This window comes from Mesoplodon mirus, assembly GCF_964341445.2.
Source record: "Mesoplodon mirus genome assembly, chromosome: 4".
Lineage (NCBI taxonomy): Eukaryota > Metazoa > Chordata > Mammalia > Artiodactyla > Ziphiidae > Mesoplodon > Mesoplodon mirus.
Window position 1 is genome coordinate 187,181,409 of NC_138979.1, and position 20,344 is coordinate 187,201,752.

Consider the following 20,344-nt stretch of genomic DNA (forward strand, 5'->3'; position numbering starts at 1 on the left):
TGTCTCAGGGATGGGGCTGAGGTGACAGAACCCACCAATGGTGGCTCGCCCCTCCACCCAGCTCCACATCCTGAGTCTGCTGGAGGATGAGGTGGGACAATCACGTGGGTGTGAGGACCAGGAGACGGGAGGCTACAGGGAAATGGCGCAGGAGTTTAAAGCGTTAGTGTACAAACAACATCAGCCAGCTGCTGTGACGGGTTTGGTGTTTCTCCAACTGGGAGTCACGGGTGCCTGGAGCTCCGAAGGTCTGTGAATCCTAAGCGGGGGAAATGCCAACTACACTTGAATTGGCCGAGTTCTCAGACCCTCCGGACGCCTTCCCGCCATCCAGCCTGCACCCACGCTGATGAAATCAGAGCCCCTGGGGTGGGACCCTCCAGGTAAACCCTGTGCTTGCACGTACCCTACTGGGCTGTCCTGTCCTCCCGGTTCGCCATGCGGCCTCGGGCAGTGCCTTGGGCAAGTGATTGCTGTAGAGTCCAAATCTGTGAAATACACTTACCAAAACCTGCCGTGGAATGGTTCCCAGAGCTTAACATGCACCTGAGACGTTTTGCCCAGGGCCTGGCACGCAGGAAGGTTCACTCAACGATGGCTTGAAAAATGTTTAAATGATAGCGGAAGCAATGTAGGACACCCCCCCGACCCGCATCAGACACTCTGACAGCCGGGCACCCGCTGACCTGCCTCCGGGCCCCGATGCGGGCCTCACTCGCCATCCAGTTAGCGCTTCTGCGCCCTGGAAGTAAGAACCAAGTTTGCCAGTGCTGTGCTGCTCAGCCCCTGTGCGACATCGCTGCCCCGCACTGGGGTTTCTCCTGTCTTGTTCCTGACCAGCCTCGGGGGGTCCCTGAGCCCTGTCCCTCAGCCTCCCTGGCCCATGGCACTCACGGTCTCTCTCCAGCGCTCACAGAGGACCTGCCCTGCTCTCCTGACATCCTGGAGTTTATGCCCGAGATGGATGCGGGACAAGCGTGTCCTTTACCACCTCCACGCCGGTTGAGACACAATAGGATGGACATTTCCCAACCTGAGCACCGAGCACACAGCAAGAGCTTGAGAACAGTTTTTTTTTTTTAATTAATTAATTTATTTTTGGCCGCGTTGGGTCTTTGTTGCTGCACGCGGGCTTTTCTCTAGTTGCAGTGAGCGGGGGCTACTCTTCCTGCGGTGCACGGGCTTCTCATTGAGGTGGCTTCTCTTGTTGCAGAGCACGGGCTCTAGGCGCATGGGCTTCAGTAGTTATGGCGTAAGGGCTCTAGAGTGCAGGCTTAGTAGTTGTGGCACACAGGCTTAGTTGCTCCGCGGCATGTGGGATCTTCCCGGACCAGGGTTCAAACCCGTGTCGCCTGCATTGGCAGGCGTATTGTTAACCACTGCGCCACCAGGGAAGTCCTTGAGAACAGTTTCTAACGTGCATAAGTAACCCAAGCCTAACGGGGCAGAGCGCGTCTTGGGGGGCGGCAGAGAATTAAACATGTCAAATTGCCTGTCTTTCTTTTTAACCTGTGCCATTTGTTTCTCCTGGCGGCTGGCCTCTTACACATCACACACCTGCACGGCGGGGCTGGCCGCGCTGCTTCTCCACTTGGATCACCGGACACGCAGGCAGAGAAGACAGAAACGGGCCTGTAGGAGGAGGCGGGGAAAAGGCAAAACCAGTTGCTGCCACCAGGTAATAGGTTGTAATGGGTTTACGACAGACAACTGCCAAAGCGAGGGTGCGCTGCGAGGTGGGTGAGGGAGCCCGAGGCAGGGCGGAGCATGTTGGGAATGCCGGAAGGACTAGGTGGTCAGAGAGACACGGCCGCCGGCCAGCTCAGGCGGCAGAGCACGAGACCCTCAAGGGGCCAGAAAAACAGCTCCGTTACGATGAGCTTCCACAGCACAACACCGTACCTCAAACCTTTCCTCCAGGGAGAGGACCTTTCCAGAACGCCTCGAGTTTCCCCTCCTGCGAGTAAGGGCAGCTCCTGTGCGCTTGGCCCGCGGGCACCCTCCCCAGGGAAGCAGCACGTGAGGCCACATCTGCTCCAGGTTCCCTGGCCTCCCCACTTCCTGGGTTGTTTACGGGGGCACAGTTACCCCTTCACCTGCCACTGGATCCCCGTCTGTGCTCTGCGCTGCAGCACCCTCACATCGCTGCCCCCGACTGGAGCCAAGGAGCCCTCCCCCAGGCCTGGCCTGCTCAGGGGCACCTAAGTCAGACAGTACCCAAAGGTGAAAACATGACGACAGGACTCACACCTCAGACTCATGTCCTTTCTCTACTGCAAAGGGAAGCTAAGAGATTTTTTATTTATTTCATCAATAATTAAGGGTGTACTAGTCTGTCTATCTCAAAATGATACTGAAGTATTTAAGACATGGTATTACAGTAGTCACACAGTTCATGGGGCGGGGACGAGAACCAACACGCTGGAATGACACACCTGAATTAGACGTCAAAATCAGTGTGGCAAATTGTTCTCCAATTATTCTTGAGAAAAACACTGCATGAGTTAAAAGCTAAAAAGCTTTGCTTAAAAAAACCTGTGTGAACAGAATAAGCTTAGACCCTCCAAAACCAGATTAAAAACTGGCCAAGTAAAACAAATGAGAAAAACTGGTTAAACTTTTCAAATATACTAAATTATGTCAAATATACCCAGGCAGTTTAGCAAAATAAAGCATTAAGTTGTACTTAGTAGACATAGTCATTCTATTTATTTTCTTAACTACTTCACGGTAGGCTGATTAATCTGTTTGGATAAAGAATGACCTGAAGGCAATGCTGACTGAATGGAAGGTAAAGAAAGCAAACATTCCCAGCCAATTTTTCATGAACATGGATTATACAGTTTAATGCAGACCCAAGGCCAAACATTTTTAGGGGGTAGGTTTTACTTCCAGTACAGAGTCTCTTCATGTCAGATCATAAAAATACAATACAAAGTGATGAACCCAAAATACATGCAGCAGCCGACATCAACACACACGCCTCCTCACGAAAGGCAGTAGCGGCTAAAGCCAGTATCGCTGGGGCTCCTTACGGGACCCGAATCATCCGGTAAAAGGAACTAGAACAGACTGAAGACAGGGAGCGTCACTGCTCAGCACTCAAGGCTGATTTGATTATTTCAATGACCAAAACAATCCCCGTGAGAAATCCAACATGACCGTGGACCGGCTCACTACCCTATACTCACCCCCGATGCGCAAAGCTTCGCAGTTTTTGGCATCTCTGCGAGTTATGGAAAACACTGCTGGAAATGAATGCTAGAGGAAGACCTGCTTTCAAACAACAATGGATACTCTGAAAGGACAGGCTAACATTTAACTTTCAAATCTGAAATTAACATGAAGCAGTGGGGCCTGGTGCAGGATGTGTGTACGTCTGAAGTGAGTTAGAGTACAGCCTTGATTCCCCAGTGATGTAAGTATGCCAACAGTGCTCGAACTTAAAAACTCCTCAAGATTTCAACAGCACCCTAAAATTATGATACAGAATAGCAATCCTGAAACGACTTCGGTCAGCATGAGCTACCAATAAGCTGCACTGAAAGCCCACTGGACATGCAGGTGGAAGGCTCACGGCCCAAAGACCTCTGATTGCCCTTTGACCCCACTGTCCGATGAATCTAGAACATTTCTAGTAGGAAAGACGTATCAAGGGCTTTTAATTATTGGGCAGTACTGAGACAAAGTGAAAATTTTTTAGGGCTACACGTTTATCATCTTTTAGGTATTCAGGGCTATTCCTTTATCCATTTTATTTTTAGCCGTTTCCAAAGTTATCAACTTAATATCTCTGAAAGAAAATAACAAATTACTATAGAGCTCAAAAGATGTATTCTAATACGATTATTTTGAGAGCTGACTACAGAGTAGTCTGTTAGTTATAATACTGGGGCAGCAAGTTATCAAGGCACTTCAGAACTCTGGGAAATTCTTTTGTTCACATTAACAGGCAACTGGTAAACTTGGACCCTCAAAAACTATGTGCAGAAATATGTATACCCTTTAGCGGAAGAAAAAACTTTCCTGCACTGATAGACTTTACTGGCCCTTCAGGCACTAGAGGAGCGTCCATGTGCCAGTAACGTGAGCTAAGGAATGCAGCAGGTGCCCGGCGTGCAGCGTCTGCAGGTGCAGGGAGCTGATGCTCGCTTCCCCTGAACAAGCTTCAAAGAGCGGGTCTTGCAGGGCTGCCGACAGTTTCTGCTCTCATACACTAAACCAGCATTGGGAATGTTTAACAAGTTTGTCCCTTATGCCGCCTTGAACGACAGAGGAAGCCCATTACATGCTACATGCAGACATTTTTGCTTCTTTTAGCATAACCTGATAATTGGTAATTTCCACTTTTCATTATCTTACTATGGGTGTGGGTGTTTCCTTTTTTTTTAAAAGTCCATTAACTTCATTTAAATGTTCCCATCCTTAGTAATTTCTAAGGGAAATTGTAAGTTGAAATTTTACAAACAAAAACAACTGGAAGGTCTCAGCTGGTGTTTTATCCCTTCTTCAATGCAGTCTCAGAGGTGTTTTCGCTATTCATTTTCATAATTTTATTATGTCATACACAAAAGTAAGACTCCCCCTCTAAATGCAGAGTACAGGAGAAAATACAGTGTATTTCAAACAAAAAATGTTTATGAAAAAACCCACCATCCAAAAAAAACAAAAAGACTCCCACCCTATTAAATTGGGTGGAGACCAATTGGGTTTTATAAATGAAAAAAATCCTTCTGCTTTATTTAGCATAATAAAACATATCATTGTACTGCGTTTGTGCTTGGACCTTACTTCTATTTAACCAAAAATTTCCCCCTTCCTCATAATTGTCCTGGTATTTATTATGTAAGGTTATGTCTATTCTAGATTCTGAAATATCCGCATTTTAACGCTTGAACAACCTGTTAAAACTGTTTTAAAAGCTGCCCCTGTTCCATTTACTGATTTAAAAAAAAACAACAAAAAACCACACCACAGCATAGTGATCCAAATGGAAAAGTTACTATGTCATAATATTTGTTTTTCAACATCAAAAGCAGCAGAGATACTGAATTTGCTTAAATCATAAATACTGAGATTGACATATGCATGTATAAATCACATTCAGGCTCAGCAAACTGAAAGCTCTCTATACATACACAGACAAATATATATAAAGTGCAAAATAAGAATGATCAACCGTGGGCTCTCTGGCGTTTTAGTACTCCCACTCATCGGATTTCAAGTCGAGATAGCTGAGAATATTCTGTGCAAGCTTCACCGCCTGCTTCCGGGCGGCCTTGCACGTCTCCTCTCCCTGGGGGTCCACGGCGTCCAGGGCGAGCAGCTGCGTGGTGAGCAGCTCTTCCAGGCGGACGTAGTTCTTATCATTTCGGCTGCCGTCAAACGAGAGAACTTCCCCCTGGATCTCTGACAGGTTTCCCAGGACATTCCAGACGGCTCTGTGTGAGGGGTGCTCCGCACAAACAAACAGCTTTCTTTTCTCAAGGGCTTCCTTCAAGTCGATGTAAGTGATGAGGGTCTGAACTTCAATCACTGCTCTTCTCCTGGCTTCCCGGATGCAGGGGTTTTTTTCAAGACTTACCTCATCCAACTGTCCAATCAAACCCTGCAGTTCTGTTTTGGAGCTCAGGTACAATTCTGAAGGATTCTGTGCTTGAAGAAGTTCGTTTTTTATTTCTCTCATTCTCTCGAGGACCTTTTCTATTTTTAAAATGGAATGATTCTGCCCCAGGTCAAACGCACGAGTGGTATCTGCTTCCTCTTCTAAATCCAAGTACTTCAATAACTGGTTGATATCTTCCACGACCTCCTTCCGGTAATTTCTGATTTCTGTGCGCCCGCACACGTCTAAAGCATCCAGATCAGCCATCAGCCCCGAGAGCACACAAGATAAGTGCCTGCAAGTCTCAGTACTGTTCACTCCCATAAGAAGGGCAATCAGAGTGCCTCTGGTCTTGTTCACTTCACACATCACAGAGTTAATTTTGGCAACTGAGGGATGCGTGTCCTCAGAAAGTGGCAGGGAAGGCTGCTTTTTCACACAGTCCTCGATAATCTCCTGCACTGCACAGATTTTGGTTAAAGTGTGATACCGGGCTTTCCGCAAGGAGATCTTGCCTCCAGTCTTAACGTGTGTCAGCCTCAAAATGACATCCTGGATGCCTTCTTCAAACTCATCAGTTACACAGTTGCCTCCATTATAAAATGGCACAATTTTCTCTTTCACTAGGGACTGGGCTTCTTTAAAAATGTTCTCTATTTCGATCCTGTGTGGGTGGTTTGCATTCTGCTCCAACTCTTTGAGAAGACGTTCTGTCTCTTGTGCTGCCCTCTTTCTAGCTTGCTGAATATCTCCTTTTCCTTCAGTATCTACCGAGTCTATTTCAAAAAGTTGTTTTGTTAGAATCCTCTCCAGTTTCTTGTAATTCTTGTCGTCTGACAGACCGCTGAAACCAATGACTTGCTGTTCTATGCTTTTTACCTCCTTTTGGATCTCCTGAAGCCTACTAATAGAAGGATGTTGGTTTCCCATCTCCATACTTTTGTTGTGTTCAGTTTCACAAGCACTAAAAGATGACAAACATGATAACTTATTACACCACAAAGCCTGCAGAATGGTGATCATCTATTAATTCATTCTACAAAGATATGCTTAAGAAATACGGCTTGTTATTGCGATCCCAAGGACAGTCACACTCAAGTACAGAAATTAGAGTGACTAATCAACTCCCTCTCCTGAAAATAACCTAAACATGACAGTGATTGAGACCGGGGTTACTGCAGTGGGGAATATGAGCCGGAGCTCCGGACCTGGCAAATTCAGTTTCCTCAGTCATCAAAGAAAACGGCATATGCCTTCATAAGTATGCCATGAGGTTGAACCATCAGCTTGGAAAAAGCACAAGTACCTTAGGTCTTAACACTGGAAGCTGGGTTTTGGCAAGGGCAGGGCACCTCTGCGGAATGTAAAACAGCAGCTCTTCTAACCTTCCAGACGTCATGGGTACACTGAAGCAACCCCACCAGGCCAAAGTGCTATGCCTAGTTTCAGGAAAAGGAACTAAACAAAGGGAGCTGGGCCACGGAGACAAACACCAGGGGTTCGCAGACACGCCCCAAAGTCCCTGCTCTACTACTTCTCCACCCTTTAAGCACTTGTGTAAAGAGACCCTGTTTCTCGCCCCACCCTTTCCATACCTCACAAATGCTCCCTGCACAGGGATAAAATTCCACAGGGAGGGCGACTGGGGTTACGTTAAAGGCACCACCTTGGGCTTCGGAGGCCTAGTACCGCCTGGGCCCTATCATGCGCCTCTCCACCTCCAAAACACACCCCACGAGAATGAGACAACTATGACGATTTCATTCACCAGCCTCGCTTTAAGGGTCCAGAAGGGCTTAACGCATTTTTTTTTTTTAACGCTCTTTCACGGGAGGGGGGATGGATGCTCAACCGAAACTAATCCACTGTGGGTGGCCGAGCCCAGAACACGCCTCTGGAAGCCCGGAAGAGCAGGCTGCCTCGACTGTTTCCTCCTCTCTCGCCCGGCCCTCCCAGCACTTTACCCAGCAGCGGTCTAAGCTGGTTTGGTCTTGGCTTCCCGTGGGTGAAGTGGCCAGATGGAAGATCGACCCTTTACGGGGTGCGGCACCGGAGCTGCGCCCCAAGCTGCATCTCTCTCCCCGTCCCGGCTAGGTCTGAACGGGGCAGCCAGTGAAGGGGCCGGCGGTGGCAACGGCAGCTACTGGCCGCAACGGCCGCTCCGGGCGTCTCGCCCGGGCCCCACGACGCGCCCGCCGGCCTGACATCACAGTGGCCCGTGGGGGGAGGGGACGGCCGCGCTCGGCCGGGCCATGGGAGCCGGCGAGAAGGGAGGGAACTCGGGCCCGGCCGGCTGCGGGGAGCCCGGCTCCGAAACCAGGCCCGGCCGCGTCTAACCCGGGGCGGGGGTGGCGCCCAGGGACAGGGGTCGTCCGCTGGCAGCCCGCGCCGAGGGGAGACCGCGCGCCCCCACCCCGCGGATGCCTCCGCCCTCGCTCACCTGCGCCGCCCGCGCCATCGCACGCTTCGCCGCCAACTCCCCGCAGTCCTGCCGTCGCCGGGCCCGGCAGCCCCGCCCCAGGGCCGAATACCCCCCGCACTGGGAAAAAGTCCTCCGGCGTCCGCGCTGCACCTCGACCCTTGCTGAGCCCGCCGCTAGCCGCCTAGCGCAATCCCCTGAATGCCCGCGCCCGAGGAGCTGCCACCGGGAGCGCTCGCCCCGTTCGGCCGCCCACGCAGCCTGTCACATGCAGGGCAAGCTCATGGTCGGCCGAGTCGTCCCCTCCCGCGGACTTTGCGACCGTGCCGTAAGGCAGCCCCTCGCACCGTCGCGACTCCGCTGTGCGTCGCGGTAGCCGCCGGACGGCAGCCATGGCGGCCTTGCGACCCCCGAGGACGGTCCTCCTTCCTCTCTGCCGCCCCTTCTCCGGCGGCGGCTGCCAGCTCGTCCCCGAGCGCGGCGGTGAGCGCAGGGATGCCGCGCCGAGCCGGGTGAGCGTGGTTCCCGGAGAGGTTGGGCCGGGTGTGACCGCGAGGGGCGACAGACCCGAGCCGCGCCCCTCAGGGACACACGTGGGCGCTCACCTGCGTTGCCGCACTGGCGGCCTCGGCTGAGCTACCCGGGAGCAGGGTCCCCGAGCCGGCACGGGCCTGGCGCGGAGCAGCGTACGCGGCGTGGGGGGACGGGCGCGTGGAGAGTGGGGAGGCCCCGGCGCCCCCAAGTGTCCTGCGTCGCCCCACCCCGGGGCTGTTGACAGAACTTCTGTTAAATAGAGCAGAGTCAGCTAGGAAGTTTACACGTACCTTATTTCTTGTCGAGGATAATTAGTCTTTACATTCAAAGAGCTGTTGATAAGTATAGCGTGTGTGTGTGTGTGTGTGTGTGTGTTCGCGCGCGCTTGGCCTCGTGCAAATTATTAGTGCTTTTCGTCAAGTGATGACAAACTATCGTCATATCTTGTAGGACTTCCAGTTGAACGCTTTTTCTGGTTTGGAAACTGTGTGTGCATATATGCATGTTACTGACCAAAGATGCACAAAGATGAGTATCTTTAGCAGCAAGGGGTGGCGAGCAGTTTTTATAAATTGCCCTGCTTTGGGGAAGGATGTTTTGCTTGAGGGAGCCGTAGGCCTTCATTCCAACTGTCACATGAAAATTTGGACTAACGGTGTGGAATGGGCTGCAGATAGAATATTTAAACGAAGCCTAAAAATACTGGACCTCCCTGGCGGTCCAGTGCGTAAGACTCCGCGCTTCCACTGCAGGGGATGCGAGTTCTATCCCTGGTCGGGGAAGTTCCGCATGCCGCGCGGTGCAGCCACCCCCCCGCCCCAAAAAAGCATACAAAAACTAACGTTTCATTTGGCAGCAGGCTAAGGAGCGAGGCTGGCAAGCATCCTTTAAACGATAATTAAAGAAGGATAAAAAGAGCCTATTAAGAATTCCAAAACGTGCCTGCCTTTAAATTTTCATTTATTTTGGTCTGTTGCTATTGGCATGCTTTTATAAATGCAGCTTTGAAGTTCTGTCTGGTTTACAGTTTAAACCGGGAGTTACCAGGGCAACTGGGCACCTAGACCCCAAGCCTCTGGCTCAGTTCCCTCATACAGTGGCCGCAACCCTGACTTCTGTGCCTAGAACATAGAAACCCACCAGCATCTCAGTCTTTGGGCAGAAAGATACACAACAGGTATCTGAAAATGCTCTGGGAGGGCAAACAACATCAGCCAACAACTGCCCCCAGGGTGAGGACTTAGCGCAACTTCTTTTGTGAACAAGTGCTGGAAAAAAGAAAAGCACCCACACAGGGCTTTCTCTGTTGACATACGGCCTTCTGTTAAAGTAAGCCTTACTGTGGGTCTGATCCTCGAGATGAGACCTCTGCCTTTTGCAGTCCGAGTGACAAGGACCCGGGGCTGCGCAGCTGTTGGACTGCCTACACCTTTGAAGGCGATGATGCCGATGAGGCTGAAAGTGGGGCAGCTGACCCGTGAGTCAGAGCAGACCTTCCCCGGTCTAGCCTTACGACTTGTGGTTGTTGTTGTTATTTATTTATTTATTTATTTGCGGTATGCGGGCCTCTCACTGTTGTGGCCTCTCCTGCTGCGGAGCACAGGCTCCGGATGCGCAGGCCCAGCGGCCATGGCTCAGGGGCCCAGCCGCTCCGCGGCATGTGGGATCTTCCCGGACCGGGGCACGAACCCGCGTGCCCTGCATCGGCAGGCAGACCCTCAACCACTGCTCCAGCAGGGAAGCCCTTGTTGTTGTTTTTTAGAATGTGTTCCCCATTATGCTAGGTTTTGGATGGGACGTTAAAGAACAGTTCTTTCCTCAGGGCAATTTGTGTTTCCTATGTATTTGGCCCCATCTTTGTGTGCTTCCTGAGCACACAGCCGGTTCTCCAGGTAATTAAATTCCTGCAGCAGAGAGAGATTGTTGTCTTTCAGGCTGTGATTTTAAATATTTTTTAAGGTCTTCTTAAAAGTCACAGGTCCTAAACCTTTTGTTTTCTTTATCTAAAGAGATATATTTTAATCCTGTATTTCTAGTTCACCCTATGTATTTTCTCATTCTTTGTTCTTCGCTTGCGTTAAGGAGACCTGCTTTTAGGACCTACACAATTTATTTCCCTCTCTAATCTCTGGCTACCAGTTTATTATTATTATTATTATTTATTTATTTATTTTTTGGCCATGCTGTGCAGCTTGCGGGATATTAGTTCCCTGACCAGGGATTAAACCTGGGCCCTCAGCAGTGAAAGCGTAGAGTCCTAACCACTGAGTGGCCAGGGAATTCCCTGGCTACTGGTTTTTTTAAAAAATAAATTTATTTATTTATTTATGGCTGTGTTGGGTCTTCGTTGCTGTGCGTGGGCTTTCTCTAGTTGCGGCGTGCGGGCTTCTCATTGCGGTGGCTTCTCTTATTGTGGAGCATGGGCTCTAGGCGCACAGGTTTCAGTAATTGTGGCACACGGGCTCAGTAGTTGTGGCACACAGACTTAGTTGTTCTGCAGCATGTGGGATCTTCCCAGACCAGGGCTTGAACCCGTGTCCCCTGCATTGGCAGGTGGATTCTTTTTTTTTTTTGCGGTACGCGGGCCTCCCACTGCTGCGGCCTCTCCCGCTGCGGAGCACAGGCTCCGGACGCGCAGGCTCAGCGGCCATGGCCCACGGGCCCAGCCACTCCGCGGCATGTGGAATCCTCCCGGACTGGGGCACGAACCCGTGCCCCCTGCATCGGCAGGCGGACCCTCAACCACTGCGCCACCAGGGAAGCCGGCAGGTGGATTCTTAACCACTGTGTCACCAGGGAAGTCCCTGGCTACCGGTTTTTAATAGAAAAACATTATAGAACTTAGAGTTAAGCACCACTTTTCCTTCCAAACCCAGATTAAACTGAGCTGTCAAATCAGGAGTTCTCTAGCTGCTTTGTACCTGCTTATTCCTTACCTTTGTTGTTTACGTCATTGGTTTACACCTTTGCCTGCACATTTGGAATGATCTGGAAGACTAAGAAATACCGGGGCCCACCCCCAGAGATTTTGATGTGATTGGTCTGGGATGCAGCCTGGGCATCAGGATATTTACTTATTTTCTTAATTTGTCTAGTTGTTTTCCCCCCAGCTCTGTTGAGATAAAACATAAGGATTCTCTCTCTCTCTTTTTTTAAAAAATAAATTTATTTATTTATTTATTTATTTATTTTTGGCTGCGTTGGGTCTTCATTGCTGCACGTGGGCTTTCTCTAGTTGCGGCGAGCGGGGGCTACTCTTGTTTGCAATGCGCGGACTTCTCATTATGGTGACTTCTCTTGTTACGGAGCACGGGCTCTAGGCGCGTGGGCTTCAGTAGTTGGGGCTCGTGGGCTCTAGAGCGCAGGCTCAGTAGTTGTGGCGCACGGACTTAGTTGCTCCGTGGCATGTGAGATCTTCCTGGACCAGGGCTCCAACCCGTGTCCCCTTCGTTGGCAGGCAGGTTCTTAACCACTGTGCCACCAGGGAAGCCCCAAACATCAGGATTCTTAAGGGCAAGTCCAATAAGTTCACAAGTCAGGGAACCACGGTTACATTATATGCATGAATGTTTGCTTATAGTCCTGAATTCCGTCACGTTTATACTGATAGTAAACATTTATCAAGCACTTGCATGCACTCTTCTGAAAACTTTACATATTTTACCTTATTTAAGCTTCAAAATTCTGTCCAGTAGGTGCTTTTATCATCCCCATTTTATAGATGAGATTGAATAATTACTTTTCAATAATTACTTACTTTTACAGTAAGATTAAACAGTCTCAAGATCATAATGCTTGCACTTAAGGAATATACGTGTTATAGTTCCTTTATCCAAAGGATAATGAATTAAAATTTTTCTTCTAGTAATTTTTAGATGAACAAAACCGAGGAACAGGCCCTCAGCATGGAGAGGTAGTATTTGCAAATAACAGATAATGGAAGTACTGGTGTTACATTTCGCTTACATGTTCATTAAGGAGAAGGATCTCCAAAATCCCCAAGTTTAGATTTGGAATAAACCTCATAGGAAGAAGTTGAAACTCAGGATAAACGAGAAACTGGTGAGAGAGCTAGTCATTGAATTTTAAGGTTAACATGGATATTTCTAGTATTTCAAAGGCTTTCAATAAATAGTTGGAAAACAAAGCTGGGGTGGGAGGACTTAAAAACCATGCAGTTTAACTCTATTATCATAAAGGTGAGGAGATTGGGACCCAGAGATGTAAAGTGACTGGCCTGCTATCACAGAGCAGAGTCAGGATTGAAATCAGTGTTTTCCCACTCTCAGTCCAGTGTCGTGACGCTACCAAATGTTTTTTCTTCACCTACTGAAACAATTACATGATTTCCCCTTGTTCTGTTAATGTGGAGAATTACTTTGATGTATTGATTTTCTTTTTTTGTTACTTATGGGAAATTTAAAACATGTACAAAGATAGAAGAAGATAAAGAATTGCTGTGTATCCAGTACCCTGCTTCTACAGTTATCCACTCATGGCTGTTTATTTCATCCTTACCCCCATCCAGTCCCCCTTCCCAGATAATTTTATGCCAAATAGCAGACATATTTCATTTGTAAGTATTTCAGTATATATCTTTAAAAGATACAGACTTAAATATATATACATATATGTGTGTGTGTGTATATATATATATATATATATATATATACAAAACATAATACCATTGTCACACCTAAAATTTTATAATTCCTTAATCCCAGCAAATTTCCAACGTTCAAATTTCTTCAGTTGTCTTAGAAATGTCATAAATGTTTTCTTTTACAATTTGCTTGTATCAGCATGCAAATAAGGTCTACACATTGAGATTGATTAATATTCTTATAGTTTTCTTTCAATCTATAGGGTTTGCCTCTATCCCCTTCTTTTTTGGAATTTTTGAATTTTATTTATTTTTTTATACAGCAGGTTCTTATTATCTATTTTATACATATTAGTGTATATATGTCAATCCCAATCTCCCAATTCATCCCACCACCACCACCCCTCCACTTTCCCCCCTTGGTGTCCATACGTTTGTTCTCTACATCTGTGTCTCTATTTCTGCCCTGCAAACTGGTTATTCTTTACCATTTTTCTAGGTTCCCCATATATGTGTTAATATACGATATTTTTTTTCACTTTCTGACTTACTTCACTCTGTATGACAGTCTCTAGATCCATCCACGTCTCTACAAATGACCCAATTTTGTTCCTTTTTATGGCTGAGTAATACTCCATTGAATATATGTACCACATCTTCTTTATCCGTTCATCTGTCGATTGGCATTTAGGTTGCTTCCATGTCCTGGCTGTTGTAAATAGAGCTGCAGTGAACATTGGGGTCCATGCGTCTTTTTGAATTATGGTTTTCTCTGGGTATATGCCCAGTAGTGGGATTGCTGGGTCATATGGTAGTTCTATTTTTAGTTTTTAAAGGAACCTCCATACTGTTCTCCATAATGGCTGTATCAGTTTACATTCCTACCAACAGTGCAAGAGGTTTCCCTTTTCTCCACACCCTCTCCAGCATTTGTTCTTTGTAGATTTTCTGATGATGCCCATTCTAACTGGTGTGAGGTGATACCTCATTGTAGTTTTGATTTGCACTTCTCTAATAATTAGTGACGATGAGCAGCTTTTCATGTGCTTCTTGGCCATCTGTATGTCTTCTTTGGAGAGATGTCTATTTAGGTCTTCTGCCCATTTTTGGAGTGGGTTGTTTGTTTCTTTAATATTGAGCTGCGGGGCTTCCCTGGTGGCGCAGTGGTTGAGAGTCCGCCTGCCGATGCAGGGGACACGGGTTCATGCCCGGTCCGGGAAGATCCCACATGCCGCGGAGCGGCTGGGCCCGTGAGCCATGGCTGCTAAGCCTGCGCGTCCGGAGCCTGTGCTCTGCAACGGGAGAGGCCACAACAGTGAGAGGCCTGCATACGACAAAAAAAAAAAAAAAAAAAAAAAAATTGAGCTGTATGAGCTGTTTATATATTTTGGAGATTAATCCTTTGTCCATTGATTCATTTGCAAATATTTTCTCCCATTCTGAGGGTTGTCTTTTCGACTTGTTTGTAGTTTTCTTTGCTTTGCAAAAGCTTTTAAGTTTCATTAGGTCCCATTTGTTTATTTTTGTTTTTATTTCCATTACTCTAGGAGGTGGATCAAATAAGATCTTGCTGTGATTTGTGTCAAAGAGTGGCCTTCCTATGTTTTCCTCTGAGTTTTATAGTGTCTGGTCTTACATTTAGGTCTCTAATCCATTTTAAGTTTACTTTTGTGTATGGTGTTAGGGAGTGTTCTAATTTCATTCTTTTACATGTAGCTGTCCAGTTTTCCCAGCACCACTTATTGAAGAGACTGTCTTTTCCTCATTGTATATCCTTGCCTCCTTTTTCATAGATTAGTTGACTATAGGTGCATGGGTTTATCGCTGGGCTTTCTATCCTGTTCCATTGATCTATATTTCTGTTTTTGTGCCAGTACCATATTGTCTTGATTACTGTAGCTTTGTAGTATAGTCTGAAGTCAGGGAGTCTGATTCCTCCAGCTCCGTTTTTTTCCCTCAAGACTGCTTTGGCTATTTGGGGTCTTTTGTGTCTCCCTACAAATTTTAAGATTTTTTTGTTCTAGTTCTGTAAAAAATGCCACTGGTAATTTGATAGGGATTGCATTGGATTTGTAGATTGCTTTGGGTAGTATAGTCATTTTCACAATATTGATTCTTCCAATCCAAGAACATCGTATATCTCTCCATCTCTTTGTGTCATCTTTGATTTCTTTCATCATTGTCGTATAGTTTTCTGAGTACAGGTCTTTTACCTCCTTAGATGGGTTTATTCCTAGGTATTTTATTCTTTTTGTTTCAGTGGTGAATGGGATTATTTCCTTAATTTCTCTTTCTGATCTTTCATTGTTAGTGTATAGGAATGCAAGAGATTTCTGTGCATTAATTTTGTATCCTGCAACTTTACCAAATTCATTGATTAGCTCTAGTAGTTTTCTGGTGTCATCTTTAGGATTCTCTATGTATAGTACCAGGTCATCTGCAGACAGTGACAGTTGTACTTCTTCTTTTCCAATTTGTATTCCTTTTATTTCTTTTTCTTCTCTGATTGCTGTGGCTAGGACTTCCAAAACTATGTTGAATAAGAGTGGCAAGAGTGGACATCCTTGTCTTGTTCCTGATCTTAGAGGAAATGCTTTCAGTTTTTCACCATTGAGAATGATGTTTGCTGTGGGTTTGTCGTATATGGCCTTTATTATGTTGAGGTAGGTTCCCTCTATGCCCACTTTCTGGAGAGTTTTTATCATAAATGGGTGTTGAATTTTGTCAAAAGCTTTCTCTGCATCTATTGAGACGATCATATGGTTTTTATTCTTCAATTTGTTAATATGGTGTATCACATTTATTGATTTGCATATATTGAAGAATCCTTGCATCCCTGGGATAAATCCCACTTGATCATGGTGTATGATCCTTTTAATGTGTTGTTGGATTCTGTTCGCTAGTATTTTGTTGAGGATTTTTGCATCTATATTCATCAGTGATATTGGTCTGTAATTTTCTTTTTTTGTAGTATCTTTGTCTGGTTTTGGTATCAGGGTGATGGTGGCCTCACAGAATGAATTTGGGAGTGTTCCTTCCTCTGCAATTTTTTGGAAGAGTTTGAGAAGGATGGGTGTTATCTCTTCTCTAAATGTTTGATAGAATTCACCTGTAAAGCCATCTGGTCCTGGACTTTTGTTTGTTGGAAGATTTTTAATCACAGTTTCAATTTCATTACTTGTGATTGGTCTGTTTATATTTTCTAATTCTTCCTGGTTTAGTCTTGGAAGATTATATCTTTCTAAGAATTTGTCCATTTCTTCCAGGTTGTCCATTTTATTGGCATAGAGTGGCTTGTAGTAGTCTCTTAGGATGCTTTGTATTTCTGCGGTGTCCGTTGTAACTTCTCCTTTTTTTTTTTTGGCTGTGTTGGGTCTTTGTTGCTGCGCGTGGACTTTCTCTAGTTGTGGTGAGCGGGGGCTGCTCTTCATTGTGGTGTGCGGGCTTCTCATTGTGGTGGCTCCTCTTGTTGCGGAGCACGGGCTCTAGGTGTGCAGGCTTCAGTAGTTGTGGCGTGTGGGCTCAGCAGTTGTGACTCACAGGCTCAGTAGTTGTGGCTCATGGGCTGTAGAGCGCAGGCTCAGTAGTTGTGGTGCATGAGCTTAGTTGCTCCGCAGCATGTGGGATCTTCCTGGACCAGGGCTCGAACCCATGTCCCCTGCATTGGCAGGCAGATTCTTAACCACTGTGCCACCAGGGAAGCCCTAACTTCTCCTTTTTCATTTCTAATTTTATTGACTTGAGTCCTCTCCCTCTTTTTCTTGATGAGTCTGGCTAAAGATTTATCAATTTTTTTTATCTTCTCAAAGAACCAGCTTTTAGTTTTATTGATCTTTGCTATTGTGTTCTTTGTTTCTATTTCATTTATTTCTGCTCTGATCTTTGTGATTTCTTTCCTTTTACTAACTTTGGGTTTTGTTTGTTCTACTTTCTCTAGTTCCTTTAGGTGTAAGATTAGATTGTTTATTTGAGATTTTTCTTGTTTTTTGACATAGGCTTGTATTGTAATAAACTTCCCTGTTAAAACTGCTTTTGCAAAAAAAAAAAAAAAAAACTGCTTTTGCTGCATCCCATAGGTTTTAGAAAGCTTTTTTTTTTTTTTTTTTTTTTTTTTTGTGGTATGCGGGCCTCTCATTGTTGTGGCCTCTCCCGTTGCGGAGCACAGGCTCTGGAGGCGCAGGCTCAGCAGCCATGGCTCATGGGCTGAGCTGCTTCGCGGCATGTGGGATCTTCCTGGACCAGGGCACGAACCCGTGTCCCCTGCGTCAGCAGGCGGACTCTCAACCACTGCGCCACCAGGCAAGCCCTTCCCATAGGTTAACTTTTTTTCCCAAATGTATTTATTTATTTATTTATGGCTGTGTTGGGTCTTCGTTTCTGTGCATGGGCTTTCTCTAGTTGTGGCAAGCGGGGATCACTCTTCATCGCGGTGCGCAGGCCTCTCACTATCGTGGCCTCTGTTGCTGTGGAGCACAGGCTCCAGACGCGCAGGCTCAGTAATTGTGGCTCATGGGCCCAGGTGCCCCGCGGCATGCGGGATCTTCCCAGACCAGGGCTCGAACCCGTGTCCCCTAGCATTGGCAGGCAGATTCTCAACCACTGCGCCACCAGGGAAGCCCTCGCATAGGTTTTGTCGTGTTTTCGTTGTAATTTGTCTGTAGGTAATTTTTTATTTTCTCTTTGATCTCTTCAATGATCTCTTGGTTATTTAATAACGTATTGTTTAGCCTCCATGTGTTTGTGTTTTTGACGTTTTTTTCCCTGTAATTGATTTCTAATCTCATAGTGTTGTGGTCGGAAAAGGTGCTTGATATGATTTCAATTTTCTTAAATTTACTGAGGCTTGATTTGTGACCCAAGATGTGATCTATCCTGGAGAATGTTCCGTGTGCACTTGAGAAGAAAGTGTAATCTGCTGTTTTTGGATGGAATGTCCTATAAATATCAGTTAAATCTTTCTGGTCTATTGTGTCATTTAAAGCTTGTGTTTCTTATTAATTTTCTGTCTGGATGATCTGTCCATTGGTGTACGTGAGGTGTTAAAGTCCCCCACTATTATTGTGTTACTGTCAATTTCCTCTTTTGTAGCTGTTAGCAGTTGCCTTATGCATTGAGGTGCTCCTATGTTGGCTGCATATATATTTATAATTGTTATATCTTCTTCTTGGATTGATCCCATGATCATTATGTAGTGTCCTTCCTTGTCTCTTGTAACATTCTTTAGTTTAAAGTCTATTTTATCTGATATGAGTATAGCTACTCCAGCTTTCTTTTGATTTCCATTTGCATGGAATATCTTTTTCCATCCCCTCACTTTCAGTCTGTACGTGTCCCTAGGTGTGAAGTGGGTCTCTTGTAGACAGCATATATATGGGTCTTGTTTTTGTATCCATTCAGCAAGCCTGTGTCTTTTGGTTGGAGCATTTAATCCATTCACGTTTAAGGTAATTATCGATATGTATGTTCCTATTATCATTTTCTTAATTGTTATGGGTTTGTTTTTGTAGGTCCTTTTCTTCTCTTGTGTTTCCCACTTAGAGAAGTTCCTTTAGCATTTGTTGTAGAGCTGGGTTGGTGGTGCTGAATTCTCTTAGCTTTTGCTTGTCTGTAAAGCTTTTGATTTCTCCATCAAATCTGAATGAGATCCTTGCCGGGTAGAGTAATCTTGGTTGTAGGTTCTTCCCTTTCATCACTTTAAATATATCATGCCACTCTCTTCTGGCTTGTAGAGTTTCTCCTGAGAAATCAGCTGTTAACCTTATAGGAGTTCCCTTGTATGTTATTTGTCCTTTTTCCCTTGTTGCTTTCAATAATTTTTCTTTGTCTTTAATTTTTGCCAGTTTGATTGCTGTGTGTCTCAGCGTGTCTCTCCTTGGGTTTATCCTGCCTGGGACTCTCTGCGCTTCCTGGACTTGGCTGGCTATTTCCTTTCCCATGTTAGGGAAGTTTTCGACTATAATCTCTTCAGATATTTTCTCTGGTCCTTTCTCTCTTCTCCTTCTGGGACCCCTATAATGCGAATGTTGTTGCGTTTAATGTGGTCCCAGAGGTCTCCTAAGCTGTCTTCCTGTCTTTTCATTCTTTTTTCTTTCTTCTGTTCCGCAGCAGTGAATTCCACCATTCTACCTTCCAGGTCTCTTACGTGTTCTTCTGCCTCAGTTATTCTGCTATTGATCCCTTCTAGTGTAGTTTTCATTTCAGTTATTGTATTGTTCATCTCTTTGTTTTTTAATTCTTCTATATCTTTGTTCAACATTTCTTGCATCTTCTTGATCTTTGCCTCCATTCTTTTTCTGAGGTCCTGGATCATATTCACTATCATTATTCTGAATTGTGTTTGGAAGGTTGCCTATCTCCACTTCTTTTAGTTGTTTTTTCTGGGGTTTTATCTTGTTCCCTCATCTGGTACAAAGTCCTCTGCCTTTTCATTTTGTCTGTCTTTCTGTGAATGTGGTTTTCCTTCCACAGGCTGCAGGATTGTAGTTTTTCTTGCTTCTGCTGTCTGCCCTCTGGTGGTTGAGGCTATCTAAGAGGCTTGTGCAAGTTTCCTCGTGGGAGGGACTGGTGGTGGGTAGAGCTGGGTGTTGCTCTGGTGGGCCGAGCTCAGTAAAACTTTAAACCGCTTGTTTGCTGATGGGTGGGGCTGGGTTCCCTCCCTGTTGGTTGTTTGGCCTGAGGCGACCCAGCACTGGAGCCTACCTGGGCTCTTTCGTGGAGCTAATGGTGGACTCTGGGAGGGCTCACGCCAAGGAATACTTCCCAGAACTTCTGCTGCCAGTGTCCTTGTCCCCACAGTGAGCCACAGCCACCACCCCCCGCCTCTGCAGGAGACCCTCCAACACCAGCAGGTAGGTCTGGTTCAGTCTCCCCTGGGGTCACTGCTCCTTCCCCTGGGTCCCCATGCGCACACTACTTTGTGTGTGCCCTCCAAGAGTGGAGTCTCCGTTTCCCCCAGTCCTGTCTAAGTCCTGCAGTCAAATCCCACTAGCCTTCAAAGTCTGATTCTCTAGGAATTCCTCCTCCTGTTGCCGGACCCCCAGGTTGGGAAGCCTGACGTGGGGCTCAGAACCTTCACTCCAATGGGTATACTTCTGTGGTATAAGTGTTCTCCAGTTTGTGAGTCACCCACCCAGCGGTTATGGGATTTGATTTTATTGTGATTGCGCCCCTCCTACCGTCTCAT

At 46.4% G+C, this 20,344-nt stretch overlaps 2 protein-coding genes across 3 annotated transcripts in view; one reads left to right on the forward strand and one right to left on the reverse strand.

Annotated features, from left to right (window-relative positions):
• Positions 1-2,818: 2,818 nt before the first annotated feature.
• Positions 2,819-8,320, reverse strand: BAG5 (BAG cochaperone 5). 2 transcript variants are annotated; one of them, XM_082619775.1, is made up of 2 exons: positions 8,046-8,320; positions 2,819-6,569 (listed from the first exon to the last, which is right to left on the reverse strand). In XM_082619775.1, the coding sequence occupies exon 2, from the start codon at positions 6,539-6,541 to the stop codon at positions 5,198-5,200; it is 1,344 nt and encodes a 447-aa protein (XP_082475901.1). In that variant the 5' UTR covers positions 6,542-6,569; positions 8,046-8,320; the 3' UTR covers positions 2,819-5,197. The 2 variants fall into 2 exon arrangements, with proteins under 2 accessions (XP_082475901.1, XP_082475902.1); XM_082619776.1 differs by lacking the exon at positions 8,046-8,320 and adding an exon at positions 6,912-7,189.
• A 57-nt stretch (positions 8,321-8,377) lies between these two features.
• The window catches only part of COA8 (cytochrome c oxidase assembly factor 8), a 36,938-nt gene continuing 24,971 nt past the window's right edge, over positions 8,378-20,344 (forward strand). Inside the window, exon 1 of the mRNA XM_082619780.1 lies at positions 8,378-8,536. Coding sequence (XP_082475906.1) covers positions 8,417-8,536 — 120 coding nt within the window. The 5' untranslated portion in view covers positions 8,378-8,416. The remainder of the gene's footprint in view (positions 8,537-20,344) is intronic.